Source organism: Anomaloglossus baeobatrachus, chromosome 11, assembly GCF_048569485.1.
Source record: "Anomaloglossus baeobatrachus isolate aAnoBae1 chromosome 11, aAnoBae1.hap1, whole genome shotgun sequence".
In the NCBI taxonomy this organism is placed as follows: domain Eukaryota; kingdom Metazoa; phylum Chordata; class Amphibia; order Anura; family Aromobatidae; genus Anomaloglossus; species Anomaloglossus baeobatrachus.
Window position 1 is genome coordinate 49306911 of NC_134363.1, and position 17453 is coordinate 49324363.

The 17453-nt window shown below is 48.3% G+C and overlaps 1 protein-coding gene across 2 annotated transcripts in view; it reads left to right on the forward strand.

Moving 5' to 3' along the window:
• The window catches only part of TRPM4 (transient receptor potential cation channel subfamily M member 4), a 142034-nt gene that overhangs the window by 79708 nt on the left and 44873 nt on the right, over positions 1-17453 (forward strand). For both annotated transcript variants that reach the window (XM_075329098.1, XM_075329097.1), the window contains exons 3-9: positions 357-534; positions 9217-9397; positions 11020-11186; positions 11314-11491; positions 11977-12041; positions 13413-13595; positions 16606-16705. In XM_075329098.1, the coding sequence (XP_075185213.1) occupies positions 357-534; positions 9217-9397; positions 11020-11186; positions 11314-11491; positions 11977-12041; positions 13413-13595; positions 16606-16705 (1052 nt within the window). The remainder of the gene's footprint in view (positions 1-356; positions 535-9216; positions 9398-11019; positions 11187-11313; positions 11492-11976; positions 12042-13412; positions 13596-16605; positions 16706-17453) is intronic.

Genomic DNA, 17453 nt, shown 5'->3' on the forward strand with positions numbered 1-17453 from the left:
GGCTTTTTCCCCCTTGTGCAATCAGCTGAGATTAGGAGAAAGGATGAATAAAAGTGTCTCACTTTCCTATAAGATGTCCGATTGAGCTCGCTGACAGATCCTCAGTTCACTCATCTTGCAGAGACAGTGCAACAAAGAGACTGTAAGAGGGGAACGGTGCAAAATTTGAAATCAAACCCAATTGCAAAAATTATGTTTAGCCCTAAATGCATGCATTTAAGGGAAGGGGGGGAAATGTGCAATTCCACCCCCCCACCCCGACGCAGAGCTAATAACATCGAAGCTATGGTAACAATCGTATCTCTAAACAATAGAAATGTGAATATGAACTTGTATTACTTCATTCTGTGACACAGGCCGGGCCAGTCTTGTCAGTGTGGACAGTCCAAACAAAACCACGTGTCTGTGGCTATGGAAGACAATTTTGGAGCCGCCATCGTGAGCACCTGGAACTCGGCGGAGCACACGACCGAAGAGCCCACGGATGCCTATGGAGACATTGAGTTTGTTGGAGCTGGGAAGAAGGTTAGCAAGGTGAGAAAGAAAATGTTGAAATTTCACCTTGTGATAGATTTCTATATTAATAATTTATTATTATTATTTATTTTATTTTGTCAAACCGCGGACTTGAATTTCACAGAAGTTAGAATTTAATTGGGGCGCTCCCCAGTTCATAAAATGTCTCAAATATTTTTTCTGAATAGTGCATAGCAGGGGCATACATAGCAGGAGTTCTAATAGTCCCCTCCCAAAATATAAAAAATATTTGGTTAAATCACAGAACACATTTTCAGCCCTTACAAAATAATTCTCCTGCTATTGAAGCCCCAAATTCCCCTTTCATTCCAGCCGTAAAGTATGATGCCAACAAATTGCCCCCAAAACACTGTATAATACACCCACAGTGATTTCCTCTACAGTATGGTGACCCCCACATATCCCTCCATATAGTATAATAGCCCCAACATAGCCTTCCATATAATATAATGCACTTCCCATAGTCCTCTATATAGTTTAATGGGTCCCACATAGTCCTCCATATAGTATAGTGCACCCCATAGTCCTCCATATAGTATATTGCACCCCCATAGTCCTCCATATTGTGCTATGCACACCCCATAGTGATCCATATAGTATAATGCACAGCTAATAGTGCTCCATATAGTATGTCACACCATAGTCCTCCATATGGTATAATGCACCCCCTATAGTCCATATGGTATAATGCACCCCCTATAGTCCATATAGTATAATGCACCCACCATAGTCCAATATTGTATAATGCACCCTCCATAGTTCTTCATATAGTATAACGCACCCAAATAGTCCTCCATATTGTGCAATGCACACCCCATAGTGATCCATATAGTATATTTCACACCATAGTTCTCCATATGGAATAATGCACCCCCATAGTCCTCCATATAGTATACTGCACCCGCATAGTTCTCCATATAGTATATTTCACACCATAGTTCTCCGTATGGTATACTGCACCCCCGTAGTCCTCCATATAGTATACTGCACCCCCATAGTTCTCCATATAGTCCTCCAATAGGTACTGCATTTGCTCCAAATCTAGGAATAAGAGACTTTGTATCGCCATTGTGTATTTCACTAATATGATTAATGACATGTCTGCAACCTTTTCCAGACTGTTTTAATAGATTTGTTCTCTAACCCTTGTAAATATAAGGACAAATCGTTCTACCTAGGGCCTAAAGGGCAGAACGTGGCATAAATTACACAGTTGAAATGAGAAGTTAAGAACTACCTGCTGCACATCGTGTAACGCCTCTTAATCCGATCACTTTAGCATTACAAAAGGGACAATGTCTACGTGTAAAATTACCAATAGAATTCAATTACATCCAAAAATTAGATTTTGCGAATCATTACCTATGACTAATTTCTCACGTAGATTGATACATCAATGAAAGGGGACAATCGGTGAGTGACTAGCTGTTAGTCATGTCAGTGCACGCTGTATCTACTTCCATCACCGCTGGATGGTCCGGTTTGCTATCTCTGGACTTGTAGTGCCATCCAGGCAGAATACTTGGGTGTTGATGCCTAACATGGTTACCTTATTGGCAAGGTTCACACTATATAAACCCCCAGCTCCCTGTATCCAGTTGCCAGTTATAGGTTACACCTGACCCTGGTTCTGAACCTATATCTCTGTTGGTCTAAATCCCTAGCTTAAAGACTGGTTCCAAGCCATAGGGGTTAATAGGCTGGGCAGGGACGGAACGATCGTAGTCGCAGGAGTTGCCATCACGACCAGGCCTTGGGGGTTCAGGGGGCCAGAGGACCTCAGCAAGTGTTGCTTCGCCAAAGGTGGCAGGCCACAAGACTGCTATGGAGCCCGGTGCCAACGTTGGCACCGGACCCTGCCGAGGATCGCACTTTCAATTGTATCGGCATTGCATCGACTATGGGGTGCATTATACTATATGGAGGGTTATGGGGGTGCATTATAATATATGAATGACTATACGGAGAGTATTATAATATATGGAGGACTATGGGGGCTGCATTATAGGATATGAAGGACTATGGTTGCTGCATTATAATACATGGAGTACTATGAGGGTGCATTAAACTATATGCAAGACTATGGGGGGTAAATTATAATATAATATATGGATGACTATGGAGAGTGCATTATAATATATGGAGGAGTGTGGGGAGTGCATTATAATATCGGATATTATATTGGAGTATGGGAAAGCTGGGTGCTGAGGGAAAGAGCAAAGCGTAATTATCCTGTACCGCGAGGGGGTCGGGGACGGTGGGGGGCCCAGGTCCGAATTTTGCACCAGGGCCCATTGAACTCTAGTTACACCATTGAGGCTGGGTTTGTGGCGCCCCTGACCTGGTCAGGCACCACTGAGTACTGCACCCATGCTGGGGACAGTACAACACAGGTAATCCAGAAGGCTGACAGGGGTGTGGTACACAGGCGCATAGTGATCAGCTCTCACACATGTACCCATGAGAGGACCCCTGGGGATCCCAGGAGGGGGAAAAGCCTTGACCTTCACTGGAATAGTGGAGGGGGCCAAAAGCCTCCATCTCCTCTCAAGGGGTGTGGTAAGAGAGTCTGGTTGCTAGGTGGCGTAGGCAAGAACAGGAGAGGAGGGGCAGTGAGTCAGTTAGAGCAGAACTCCATAGGGCTCAGTGAGGAGCAGACCTGTGGGGCTGTTGCTGTCTAACAGCGCCCGCGCAGTGGCTACTGACGGGGGAGAACGGTCAACTAGGAGGGCTACCCGAAATCCATCTTCAGCTAAAGAGAGAGCACGGAGTGGGAAGTAAGGAGACTGCTAGAGAGTACCAGGCCCAACCGGGCGGCAGATCCCGAAGCGGAGATAGATCCAGCTTTCTTTTGCTAAACCTGCCGGTGTGGGGCTCTCAAAGCCCACGCCACAACACTACAAAAGCCGCAGCCACGTAGCCACAGTTAGGGCCCATAGGTCACAGGAGGCAAGCAGCTGGAGTGGCCTGGCCCAGGCAACAAGCACACGGCAAACGAAGGGGAGAGAGGCTGCAGCATCTTCCCTGGGTGACCCCCATAGGGACTCGAAGTCGGGGTCACCCCAAACCACCAAGGGCTAAGGAAGGCGAGTTAGTAGTCACCCTCACAAGTCAGCCTGAAGGACACCTGGTTCCCGCCTGGTTTATCCCAGCTACGCCCGGGTTACTCACCCTGCCACCTGAAGTGAGTAAAAACCCTGAAAGACATTCTGCCTGTGTTGAGTCATTCTGCGCCTTGTAGTTCTACACATCTACACAGGGCCCTGGGGCTTGCCTCACTCTCAGGAGGCTACTACAACTGGCTGCACCCACCATCAGCCCCAGGCATCCCTTAACCTGCAGTGGCGGTCCCCACTGACCGCAAATCTGAGAGTGGCGTCACGACAAGAAGAAGATCTCCTACCTGTGACCAGATCCAGCTACGTGGAGTCCCTGAAGGTAATGCACCGACACAATCACTGGTGGGGCTTCACATCTGGCGTCACGAACAGGATAAGGACTAGACCTGTTCAGACAGGTGACCATGTGCCTGGGCGGTCCGCTTGGAAAATTGGAAGCGCCGCCATATTGCCACCATGAAAAGCGCGCTGAAAAACAACAGCAGCCCGCGCTGGAAGAAGTTACCGCCCACGAAGAGGTGTGGCTACCCAGAGATCCCCTGCAGAGTTCTGACCTTGCCAGCTATGAGAGTGGAAGCGTCCAGAGACGTCGGGACAGAAAGGGAGCCAGAAGCCTGCTGCTGGGAGAGGAGCTGCTGAAAGAGGCAGAGCGGAAACTGAACAGCTTGCTATTAGAGGCAACGGCGAGTCCACAGCTGGAGAGTCGTGCAGAAGAGGGCGCAGAAGAAATGGCGTCTGACCGCAGAAATCCAGAACCGGGCTCCGCTGCCTGGTGGTATCGGGAGCTGGCCCAGTTCTGCGACCGACTGGAGACCCGGGTCGTGGAGCAGATCCGAGAAGAACGTATGGAACTTCTGGAGATGGCTGCCGCGGTTCAGGCCTATGAGAGGGGAACCGCACGACGAGTGCCAGACCGGACGGCGACGACTCAGACCCCGATGCTGCCACCGATGGGTGAGTCCAGTATTACCCCTGCCGGCCCGGATGCCCTGACCCCTGCTGCCACGCTCGCGGTCCCTGAAGAGGCGCCCGGCGCGGCGACGCTGAGCCAGGCCGCAGCCACGCCAGGTGCGGCCCGCCAAGCCCAGGCCGCCGCAGTGATGCCCTGCTCGGCCCGCCAAGACCCGGCCGCCGCAGCGATGCCCTGCTCGGCCCGCCAAGCCCCGGCCGCCGCAGCGATGCCCTGCTCGGCCCACCAAGACCCGGTCCCTGCAGCGACGCCCAGCCCAGCCTGCACCGATTCCATCGCGACAGCGACGCCGATCCAGGCCGCCGCCAAACAGGGCGCGGCCCGCCAAGACCAGGCCGCCGCCATGCCGGGCGCGGCCCGCCAAGACCAGGCCGCCGCCATGCCGGGCGCGGCCCGCCAAGACCAGGCCGCCGCCATGCCGGGCGCGGCCCGCCAAGACCAGGCCGCCGCCAAACAGGGCGCGGCCCGCAAAGAGATTGCATCACCATTTACCCCGGCCTGCAAGGCCAGAGCAGACACCGCTCCCCAGTCCAAAGAGGTCCCTGCTGGAAAGCCCACGCTGGGGGAGGACCCCGCATACTGGCAGCTAAAGGCTGACATGGAGGCCAAGTTTCCACAATGGTTGGTGGACCGGTACATGCTCCCTCCGCATACCCCCAAGAGGATTCCGGCAACCCCTGCAGCAACCACGCCAAAGAGTCCCCCGCCTGGGCCTGCTGAAGAAAGCCCATCCCCAGCACTGCCACCAAAGGAGTGCCAAGAAGAACTAAGGGGGAGAGGAGGCCAGGAAGCTGAGGAGCTGACTCCGGAGCCACCGGCAGTGGAGCAATACTCAGAGCCGGAGATGTTACCCTATTCCCGTTGGGATGAGGAGGACTTGACACCGTCTGCTGATGAAGACCAGCCCAGAAACCTCACCTGGGGCCCTGCAGGCATTGAGGTAACAGCCCAGCAGAACCCAGCCCGCAAGACCAGGCGTCGCAACAGAACAACGCTGTCCCCTGCACCACAGTCTCCAGAGCAGAGAGAAGTCACAGCCAGAGACCTACAGGAGAAAAGGTTCCTGAGAAGAGCCAAAGCCCAGGTCAGAGGACCCCTTTGCAGAGGAGTAGTGGAGGATTTCAATTTGAGAAGTGGATATGGATTCATTGTAGCACCTGGTGTGAAGGAAGGGATATTTGTCAACCGAAGAGATGTGAGCGCTCATCTGCCTAGAGGACACCCTGGCAGAAACCTAAAGATGGGGGATTCAGTACAGTTTACCATGCATCAAGGCGAAAGAGGACTGTACGCGCTTGACGTAGCACTATGTACCAGCAAACCTTACAGCCACCCCATGCTACAGGAAAGAGAAACAGATACAGGAAAGGAAACAGATGAAGATAGAGAAAGCAGAGACAAGGAACCTGCAGATGAGACAACAACAGATGAAGAAAGAGGCCAAGAAAGCAACAGGTGCCGCAGCCCTACAGGCCCAAGCCCTGGTGAAATGGAGGAGTAGAGAAAAGTAAAGTAAGAAGTTCAGCAGTTAGAAAGTTAAAGTTTTTGAAAAGTTTGTTTTGCAACGTTCTCAAGTTCAAGCATGTGCCCACAAAAACTATTGTGAGAAAATAAACCTTAAGGCTATGAACTGGCTATAGCCACAAACTCTCGCAGTGTAAATAGTTACACCAAAAGGGCACCACCACCACCAGAGTCAGCCTGTTTAGGGGCTTGGCTCGTCTGCAACCAGGAGGAGCCCGTCCGTATATAGGGCCTTGGCTTACCTGCAACCAGAGAGCATGCCTGTTTATGGGGCCTGGCTCTCCACCACAAAGAGGGTACCTGGTCAGCACCAACTGTGGAGGCCGCCTCTGCATCCTGCCAGAAGAGGCTGAAGGCGCGGATCCACCAGGCCAGGTATACCCTGAAGACCACCAGACCATGAAACCCGCTTCTACATCCTGCCAGAAGTGGCTGAAGTCGCGGCCAACCTTAGAGGGTTTTGGGTGGGTTAACGGACTTGTGGGTGGAGGGTGGTGATGTATGGTACCTGGTGCTTTTAAATGTTTTAACATGTTTTAATGTTTTATGCATTTTAAAATGTTGTCTTGCAGCCCGAGGACGTGCTGGTGATAACTAAGGGGGAATGTGGCGCCCCTGACCTGGTCAGGCACCACTGAGTACTGCACCCATGCTGGGGACAGTACAACACAGGTAATCCAGAAGGCTGACAGGGGTGTGGTACACAGGCGCATAGTGATCAGCTCTCACACATGTACCCATGAGAGGACCCCTGGGGATCCCAGGAGGGGGAAAAGCCTTGGCCTTCACTGGAATAGTGGAGGGGGCCAAAAGCCTCCATCTCCTCTCAAGGGGTGTGGTAAGAGAGTCTGGTTGCTAGGTGGCGTAGGCAAGAACAGGAGAGGAGGGGCAGTGAGTCAGTTAGAGCAGAACTCCATAGGGCTCAGTGAGGAGCAGACCTGTGGGGCTGTTGCTGTCTAACAGCGCCCGCGCAGTGGCTACTGACGGGGGAGAACGGTCAACTAGGAGGGCTACCCGAAATCCATCTTCAGCTAAAGAGAGAGCACGGAGTGGGAAGTAAGGAGACTGCTAGAGAGTACCAGGCCCAACCGGGCGGCAGATCCCGAAGCGGAGATAGATCCAGCTTTCTTTTGCTAAACCTGCCGGTGTGGGGCTCTCAAAGCCCACGCCACAACACTACAAAAGCCGCAGCCACGTAGCCACAGTTAGGGCCCATAGGTCACAGGAGGCAAGCAGCTGGAGTGGCCTGGCCCAGGCAACAAGCACACGGCAAACGAAGGGGAGAGAGGCTGCAGCATCTTCCCTGGGTGACCCCCATAGGGACTCGAAGTCGGGGTCACCCCAAACCACCAAGGGCTAAGGAAGGCGAGTTAGTAGTCACCCTCACAAGTCAGCCTGAAGGACACCTGGTTCCCGCCTGGTTTATCCCAGCTACGCCCGGGTTACTCACCCTGCCACCTGAAGTGAGTAAAAACCCTGAAAGACATTCTGCCTGTGTTGAGTCATTCTGCGCCTTGTAGTTCTACACATCTACACAGGGCCCTGGGGCTTGCCTCACTCTCAGGAGGCTACTACAACTGGCTGCACCCACCATCAGCCCCAGGCATCCCTTAACCTGCAGTGGCGGTCCCCACTGACCGCAAATCTGAGAGTGGCGTCACGACAAGAAGAAGATCTCCTACCTGTGACCAGATCCAGCTACGTGGAGTCCCTGAAGGTAATGCACCGACACAATACTTGTGGGGCTTCACAGGTTTATTAAGTGATGGTTTGCCATGTTCCCCAACAAGCCTCAAGGAAACATTAGGAGGGACCTGAAATGGCCACAGATTGCACAATGTCTGTTTGTAAAGCCTGCTTTACATGTTACGATTTCGCATACGATATCGTATGCGATCGTAACCGCCCCCATCGTATGTGCGGCACGTTCAATTTTGTTGAATGTGCCGCACAAACGAATAACCCCCGTCACATGCACTTACCCGTCCATACGACCTCGCTGTGGGCGGCGAACGTCCACTTCCTGGAGTGGGAGGGACGTTCAGCGTCACACGGCAGCCAGCCAATAGAAGCGGAGGGGTGGAGATGAGCGGGACGTAAACATCCCGCCCACATCCGTCCTTCCGCATTGCCGGCGGGAGCCGTAGGACGCAGGTAAGATCTGTTAATCGTTCCCGGGGTGTCACACACTGCGATGTGTGCTACCTCGGGAACATTGAACAACCCGACGTTCAATTTATGAGGAATGAACGACGTGCATGCGATGAACGTTTTACCGTTCATTCGCAATCGCACGTACCTGTCACACACTGCAATGTACCTTACGATGTCGGATGTGTGTCACTTACGACGTGACCCCGCCGACACATCGTAAGATATATTGTAGTGTGTAAAGCGGGCTTAAGACTGTTTTGTCCTATGCCATTTTATTCCCACTTTTATGAATCAATGCGTTGATTTTGGATGATGCTTTTGCTGATCTTATTTTGTGTTCACCTGTAAAACGTTCAATTTTGCACATTTGGGGCGGATCTTCCACCTCTCTCCATGGTCGGCTATTTTTAGTCTCGTCACACGTTGTTTGTTCAGCGTTCTCTTGGACAGCTCACGTGTCAGCCATTCAAAGCAGGTCACTGTCAAGGCTCCACGTCTGGGGCAGCAAGTAGATGCTCCTCGGTGCCGATGTGGGTTTTTTGTGAAAGGACACTATGCAAATACCTCGGTGTCAGAGTATACATTACTCAAAACATTTCTGCAAACATCATTTCAGCGTTCGCTTCCAAAATGCTCCTCTTGAGCTACACACAGACACTGTGATGGTTTCGCCCCATATGTCACCTGAAGATAAACTGAGACTGAAGTGAAATGTTAGTAAATAGGAAATCCAACATCTTCATTTTATTTATTATCCTGCCAAGAACGATAATTTGAATGCCTGCATGATCAATCCAATCAACCGAAAAGCATTCCTTCCCAATAATCCGTTCCTAAATAAATAAGCTTTTGCACAGGAGCAGAAGTGACCATTAAAGATGACTATTCCTCCTTTTACTTCTTCTTTTACAGTTTATTCGCTTATCAAATGAGACCGATCCCTCAATTGTATACAACCTAATTACTCATAATTGGAAGATCCCTCCGCCAAACCTGGTGGTGTCTGTAGTGGGAGGAGATGGAGACTTCAAAATGAAGACCTGGCTGAAGGACATCCTGAGGAAGGGCTTGGTGAAGGCTGCGCAAAGCACAGGTCAGAGGTTATGTGTGACCACCAGTCAATCCTCTAAGTGACAGGCATGTGGAGAGGAAATATCAGGTGCTGGTTGTCATCGGCACTCTTCTAACTACCGGAAAAAGGAGGACTTGATGGTTTGCCCCAATTTAATTTCTATTATCCATATTGTAGGGGATGAGGCCAACTTGTTCTTGGACTTTGAATCCAAAGAACCCAGAGCAGCCGCTTGGGCTACATTTTTAGTATACAAACTCAGAAGTTTTATCAAAGTTTGAATTGCAGAAGGGTGAAATAGTGTTACATCCGTCTGTACAAGTCCTCTGGAAATCACACAACCCATACACATTAGACTAAAGTCTGCCAATATCAGTGGATCTGAGAGTGAGCCGGCAGCTCCTTTTGCGTTCCTCTTCTCCTTCCCCTTCCTTTCATCTTCTCCTCCTTCCCCTTCCTTTCGTCTTCTCCTCCTTCCCCTTCCTTTCATCATCTTCTCCTCCTTCCCCTTCTTTTCCTCTTCTCCTCTTTCCCCTTCCTTTCATCTTCTTCTCCTCCTTCCCCTTCCTTTCATCTTCTTCTCCTCCTTCCCCTTCCTTTCATCTTCTTCTCCTCCTTCCCCTTCCTTTCATCTTCTTCTCCTCCTTCCCCTTTCTTTCATCTTCTTCTCCTCCTTCCCCTTCTCTTCCTTTTTCCTCCTTTTTCTCCGTATGATCTTTACCTTTTTCGCCCCTTTTTTTTTTTCTCTTTTCCTACTTCATCTGTTTTTCCCTCCTTTCCTTCTTTTCTTTTCATTTTTCTTCATCTACCTCTTTCACGCCTTTTTCTTCTTGTTCTCTCTCCTTTTTCCTCTTTCTTCTGTTGTCATACAGGGAATGAAATGTGATATGACTACTTTTAAACCCTTCTCCCATCTTCAAGTATTTACAGGAAACCAGGTAACTAGAGGTTGTTTTTTGATAACCTATAATAGTAATGGGGAGTTTGGGCCATCCATTGGCTACTGTTGCGTATGTTTCCATGATGGAGGATTTGTAGGAGAACTATTGATAGTGAATATGGACTAACCCCTGCAACACAACCTCCATCTATTACAGAGGAACAGTTCTAGGTTGGAGGACCCAACTGTTCTGCGTCTTACAGAGCTAGATGGGCTCAGTGTAATGACTAATTTTCCCTGTGGTGGCGCTACAAGAAAGTAAACACCTTTTGCAGATTTAATTACAGGCTACAACAGTTTTTGGTGGGTGACCCTGTCCTCAGCTTATTCTGGGAGACTTTTCTAACAAACATAGACAACTCCTTTACGGAAGTCCCTCTCCGATATTTGCCTACACCTTCTTTGATTTCTAAGACCATCTCTCCTGTCTCTTCCGAATTCTCATCCTTCCGGTCTTTCCCACTTGCGCCGTCTCTTCCTCCATCATCTCCTTCATTCTCACCGTTACTCTCCCTGTTTTTCTTCTTGTGAAGGTTCCTTGCAAGGAACCCAAGTTGATGTTGGTTTCCCTACAATCCGACATAAGCATACGCAGCATTAATTTCTGGACAGTCGATGAAATTTCTGCAGCAAATCTACAATCTGTTAATGTATTACAATACGAACTTTCTAAAATTGGGTAACTCTTATCTCATCATGACAGGTGCTTGGATAATGACAGGTGGAATGCAAGTCGGCATTGGAAAATATGTTGGTGAAGCCGTCAGAGACCATGCCACCGCAAGCTCCAATTCTAGGACCAAAGTTGTGGCAATGGGCATTGCTCCTTGGGGAATTGTCAACAATTGCCTCAGCTTGGTGAACCCCAAGGTGAGATTTTTGTGGTTGACAACGATGTGATTCATTAAGAAGGCCTAGTTCAAGGATGACCTCTTTTAGGCAGATGGATCTTATGGAGATCATTTATTGACTCATGGTTGACCTCCTTTTCCCACAGGGTTCTTCTCCTGCCAAATACTACATGGAGACCGTGGACGGGCCGACATATTCTTTGGACAACAATTACTCAGTGTTCCTTTTAGCAGATGATGGAACCATTGAACAAATGGGAGGAGAAACCGGCTTCAGATTCAGGCTTGAGGAGCACATATCTCGACAGAAAACCGGAGTGGGCGGTGAGAGCCTTTTTGACGGCCATAGATCTTAATGGCCTTTACTACTAATGCAAAGGGGTTGTCTGGCATCTAAAACTGTTTTTAGAAGACCAATGATAGTTTTGAAGCAAAAAAAATTAACCTGCTAATGGTCTTCAACACCGGACAAAAATCAAGGATTTACCTTCTTTCAGTCACCGTACTGCTAAGCACGTGATTGGCTGCAGTGGTCAGAAGACTGGAATGAGGCATCATAAAAGGCAGACCCAATAATGTCCCATTACAGCCCCTGGTGGAAGTTGTAATAATCACCATATATAAATATTAATCCAAATTTTCGAAGAGATTATGAAATTTGGAATTTTTACAACTTCTTGAAAGAAAGCATTTTTTATTTTTTTTTTAACCTTTTTATGGTTTAAAGTTATTTCATTGTTTAGGTTCAATTTTACTTCTAATTTGCATGGATTTAAATGTCTGACAATTGTGTTTTGTTATCCTTTTAGGTAAAGGAAGCATTGAAATCCCTGTTCTGTGCATGCTTATTGCTGGAGAGTCCAAAATGTTGGAGGTAAGAATCTATCCATCTAGTTTTTATAATAAATTGGAAGAAAGCAATATAAAATAACACTTGTTTTCTGAGAATTTTTATTGATTTGATACTTTTAGAGACCCTATTAGCATGATTTCGTAGTGTAACGAAAAGACAAGGCTGTAATACGGACTAAAGTTTATACATTTGGATAAGAAATCTGTTTTTGGTTCTTATTTAATCACCCTTAGAAGTTAATTAGATTTAGGTGCACAGGGGCAGGACTGTACAATTGGTCTTCTCCTCCCTGTCTTTGATTCCCCGACCCCTCTATCTGCTTCCAGTCTGTGAATAACCTTCCTCCTTTTGAAAACTCAGCAGTGACCTGTCAGAGTTTAGGCAGGCAGAGAGGGTGAGGAATCAGACTGGAGAGGGGCAGGGGAATCACAGACCAGAGGCAGGCGGAGGGGCAGAGGAGTTGCCGACCCGGAGGCAAGGTGGAGGGGTTGGGGAATCACAGAGCGGAGGCAAGGTGGAGAGGTTGGGGAATCACAGACCTGAGGCAGGCAGCGGGGCTGGGGAATCAGACTGTAGGCAGGCAGAGGGGTTGGAGAATCGCAGACCTGAGGCAGGCAGAGGGGCCAGGGACTCGCAGCTTGGAGACAGGCGGAGGAGCAGGCGAATCACGAACTGGAGGCAGTCAGAAGGTCCAGGGAATCACAGACCTGAGGCAGGCGGAGGGGCCGGAGAATCACAGACCGGGAGGAGAAGGCCTAGTGTACAGTCCGGCCCCTATGCACGAAAAGTTAATTATAGGGAACTTTAAATGGTGATTAAAGAAAAATCACAAAGTGGATTTCTTCACCAAAGGTATCAATGTGATCAGTATTACAGCGTCATTACAGCCATGTATTTACCTTACAAAATTGTGCTGACAGCTTTTCTTTAAGAAGATAGAACTGTTTAATCAAGATGCTGCGATTCTTGTACATATTCTTGCCCAACTGCGGATTCTTCAATGTTTGTTTTTTTTTCACTTTTTTTCCCCACTTATTTTTTTTCCTCAGTCACCTTTTCTTCTTCTGCCTGTTTTCTTCTCCTTTGTCTATATCTCATTTTTCTTCCTCATTAATAATCTCCCACTTATTTAGACTGAAATTACTTTTTTTCTTTCTTTTTTCTTCATGTTTTCTTCCTACTTCTTTCTCCTCTTTATTCCTTCTACTTTATTCTTTTGTCTTTTCTTTTTTTTTTGTTCTTCTCCCTTATTTTTCTTCCTCCTCTTCTGTCATTTCTTACCAATTCATTATTTTCTCTTCTTCAGGCACAAATTATTTATTTTACCATCTTTTCTTAGAAAAATTGAGGAAGGAGTGTAAAAGTTATATTTTTGTATTTTATTTTAATTAGAGAGTTTACAAAGCCACGATGAGCCCCATCCCATGTCTTCTGGTGGCTGGATCTGGAGGAGTTGCTGACTGTCTGGCTGAAATTTTAGAAGAGTCTCTTACCATGGAATCTATTCGTAGTCTGATCGAGGAGAAATTAAAGCAACACTTCCCAGATGAAAACTTGACAAAAATGATAGGAAAGGTTGGTAACATCACTTCCTTCCTTCCTTCCTTCCTTCCTTCCTGCGTTGCGCTCCTGGCACTGACGTGGGCCGGCATTGCGCTCCTGGCACTGACGTGGGCCGGCGTTGCGCCCCTGGCACTGACGTGGGCCGGCGTTGCTTGGCTGTAGTGTTTTACACCACATTGATAACACCGCAGCTAAGGCTGGAAACACATCTATGCGAGTAAAATCGGTCCGACTGGGCTGAAAAAAACTCGGCTGATTTTAGTTCACGTTAGGTCCGAGTGCAACGCAAATGCGATGCTTTTTCTGAATAAATTAATGATTTTACTAGCGTGTGTAATGCGTGTGTAATGCGTATTTTTTACTATGTCATCTGCCATTCAGCTCTGCTACATGGCTGCTGACAGCAGACACAGACAGCCATGTAGCAGCGGTGAATGGCAGATGACAGCTGACACAGACAGAGCCGCACGATCAGAATGAACTCGGGTTAACTTCACCCGACTTCATTGTCATGCTGCGGCTCTCTGTGCCGCGTCCTGATTAGCGGTCACCTGTGAAGGGCTCACTGGTGACCGCTAATCCCCTGAGTGACTGAAGTGAGCAGCCCTCTCTCATACTCATCGGTCCCCGATCTCCGGCGCGGCGCTGCACGGCGTTCACACTGCTCCGGCGGCTTTTACTATTTTGAAAAAGCCGGCCGCTCATTAAACAATCTCGTATTCCCTGCTTTCCCCACCCACAGGTGCCTATGATTGGTTGCAGTGAGACACTCCCCCCACGCTAAGTGACAGGTGTCTCACTGCACCCAATCACAGCAGCCGGTGGGCGGGTCTATACTGTGCAGTGAAATAAAAAATAATTAAAAAAATCGGCGTGCGGTCCCCCCCAATTTTAATACCAGCCTGATAAAGCCATACGGCTGAAGGTTGGTATTCTCAGGATGGGGAGCTCCACGTTATGGGGAGCCCCCCAGTCTAACAATATCAGCCAGCAGCCGCCCAGAATTGCCGCATACATTAGATGCGACAGTTCTGGGACTGTACCCGGCTCTTCCCGATTTGCCCTGGTGCGTTGGCAAATCGGGGTAATAAGGAGTTATTGGCAGCCCATAGCTGCCACTAAATCCTAGATTAATCATGTCAGGCGTCTCCACGAGATACCTTCCATGATTAATCTGTAAATTACAGTAAATAAAAACACACACACGAACAATCCTTTATTAGAAATAAAAAACACTAACAAATTCACTGGTTCACCACTTTAATAAGCCCCAAATAGTCCTCCATGTCCGGCGTAATCCAGGATGATCCAGCGTCGCTTCCAGCTCTGCTGCATGGAGGTGACCGGAGCTGCAGAAGACACCGCCGCTCCTGTCACCTCCACGCAGCAACTGAGGTGAGTATCGCAATCAGCTGAGTTGTCACTGAGGCTACCCGCTGTCACTGTTGGAGGATCCAGCGGTGGCCGCGGGTAACCTCAGTGACAGCTCAGCTGATCGCGATACTCACCTCAGTTGCTGCGTGGAGGTGACAGGAGCGGCTGTGTCTTCTGCAGCTCCGGTCACCTCCATGCAGCAGAGCTGGAAGCGACGCTGGACCATCCTGGATTACGCCGGACATGGAGGGCTTTTTGGGGTTTATAAAATTGTTGAACCAGGGAATTTGTTAGTGTTTTTTTATTTCTAATAAAGGATTTTTCGGGTGTGTGTGTTTATTTACTGTAACTTACAGATTAATCATGGAAGGTATCTCGGGGAGACGCCTGACATGATTAATCTAGGATTTAGTGGCAGCTATGGGCTGCCATTAACTCCTTATTACCCCGATTTGCCAACGCACCAGGGCAAATTGGGAAGAGCCGGGTACTGTCCCAGAACTGTCGCATCTAATGTATGCGGCAATTCTGGGCGGCTGCTGGCTGATATTGTTAGGCTGGGGGGCTCCCCATAACGTGGAGCTCCCCATCCTGAGAATACCAGCCTTCAGCCGTATGGCTTTATCTGGATGGTATTAAAATCGGGGGGGGGACCGCACGCCGTTTTTTTTAATTATTTATTGATTTATTTCACTGCACAGTATAGACCCGCCCACCGGCTGCTGTGATTGGGTGCAGTGAGACACCTGTCACTCAGCGTGGGGCGTGTCTCACTGCAACCAATCATAGGTGCCTGTGGGCGGGGAAAGCAGGGAATACGAGATTGTTTAATGAGCGGCTGGCTTTTTCAAAATAGTAACAGCCGCCGCAGCAGTGTGAACGCCGTGCAGCGCCGCGCCGGGGATCGGGGAACGGTGAGTATGAGAGAGGAAGGGAAAATGACCGACAGACTGTGAGAGAGGGACAGAGATAGTGACGGACCGACAGAGAGAGAATAGAGACCGAGAGGGAGAGACCGACTGACAGAGAATAGTGATTGACAGACATTGTGAGACATCACTCGTTTCCAGTGTTTTAGGAAACATGCGAGAAATGTATTTAGAAAATCGGATGTCACTAGGATGGTGAGTGCCGTCCCGTGACATCCGTTTGTTTTTTTTTTGGTTTTTTTTTTACACGCTCCCATAGAATTGCATTGGAGAAACTCGCAGTAGAAACTCGCAAAAAAGCAGCATGCTGAGATTTTTTTCTCAGTCCGATTTGGACTGAGAAAAAAAATCGCAAATGCGAGCTGAATCATTCACTAACATGTGTCCGATTCCAATGCGAGATTTTCTCAAATTGCTCTACTGCGAGAAACTCGCAAGTGAGAAGCCGGCCTAATCGCTAAGCTTAGTGGCTCATGCTGTCTACATCGGCATAACCGTCTGAACTACACAAGCGCCGGAGGCCATGCTGGACCCGTGAAGGTTGAGTGAAGCGCGGCTTGGTTTTTACAATGAACAGAGCCATCAGGCAAAAGTTTTCTGAAAGTAGACAACCTCTTTAAAGGAAATTGATCTCTGTAATCTGATAAGTGCATTATAGGCTGGAAGATAAATTCCGATAAGGGTGTGACTAATCTAAAATTTTTGTTTTTGAAATTCAGATTGAAAAAATTATAGAAAATCGAGATCTGGTCACAGTCTATTCCAATGCCGACGGGACCGAGGATTTTGAGACTGTGATTTTGAAAGCTCTAGTAAAAGGTAAATTGTATTTTACAGGAAATGTTTTGGCACTAATACAGTTGTGCTCAAAAGTTTACATACCTCGACAGATTTTTTTTTTGCTTTCTTGGCATTTTTTTCAGAGAATATGAATAACACATTTTTTTTCTACTCATGGTTAGTGGTTGGGTGAATCTATTTATTGTCAAACTACTGTGTTTTCTTTTTCTAAATCATAATGACCAAAAAACGTCCAAATGACCTTGATCAAAAGTTCACATACCCCAGTTCTTAATACTGTGTATTTGCCCCCCTCTAACATCAATGACAGCTTGAAGTCTTTTGTGGTAGTTGTGGATGAGGCTCTTTATTTTCTCAGATGGTAAAGCTGCCCATTCTTCTTGGCGCCTCCAGTTCCTGTAAATTCCTGGGCATTCTTCCATGAACTGCGTGCTTGAGTTTTCCCCACAGTGGCTCAATGATATTGAGGGCAGGAGACTGAGATGGCCACTCCAGAACCTTCACTTTATTTTGTTGTAGCCAATGACAGGTCGACTTGGCCTTGTGTTTTGGATTGTTGTCAAGTTGGAACGTCAAAGTACGTCCCGTGCGCAGCTTTCGGGCTGATGAGTGCAAATTTACCTCCAGTATTTGCTGATAACATGCTGCATTCATCTTTCCTTCAGCTACACCAAGTTTCCTGTGCCTTTTGTAGCTCACACATCCCCACATCATCAGTGATCCACCTCTATGCTTTACAGTATGAATGGTGTTCATTTCATCATAG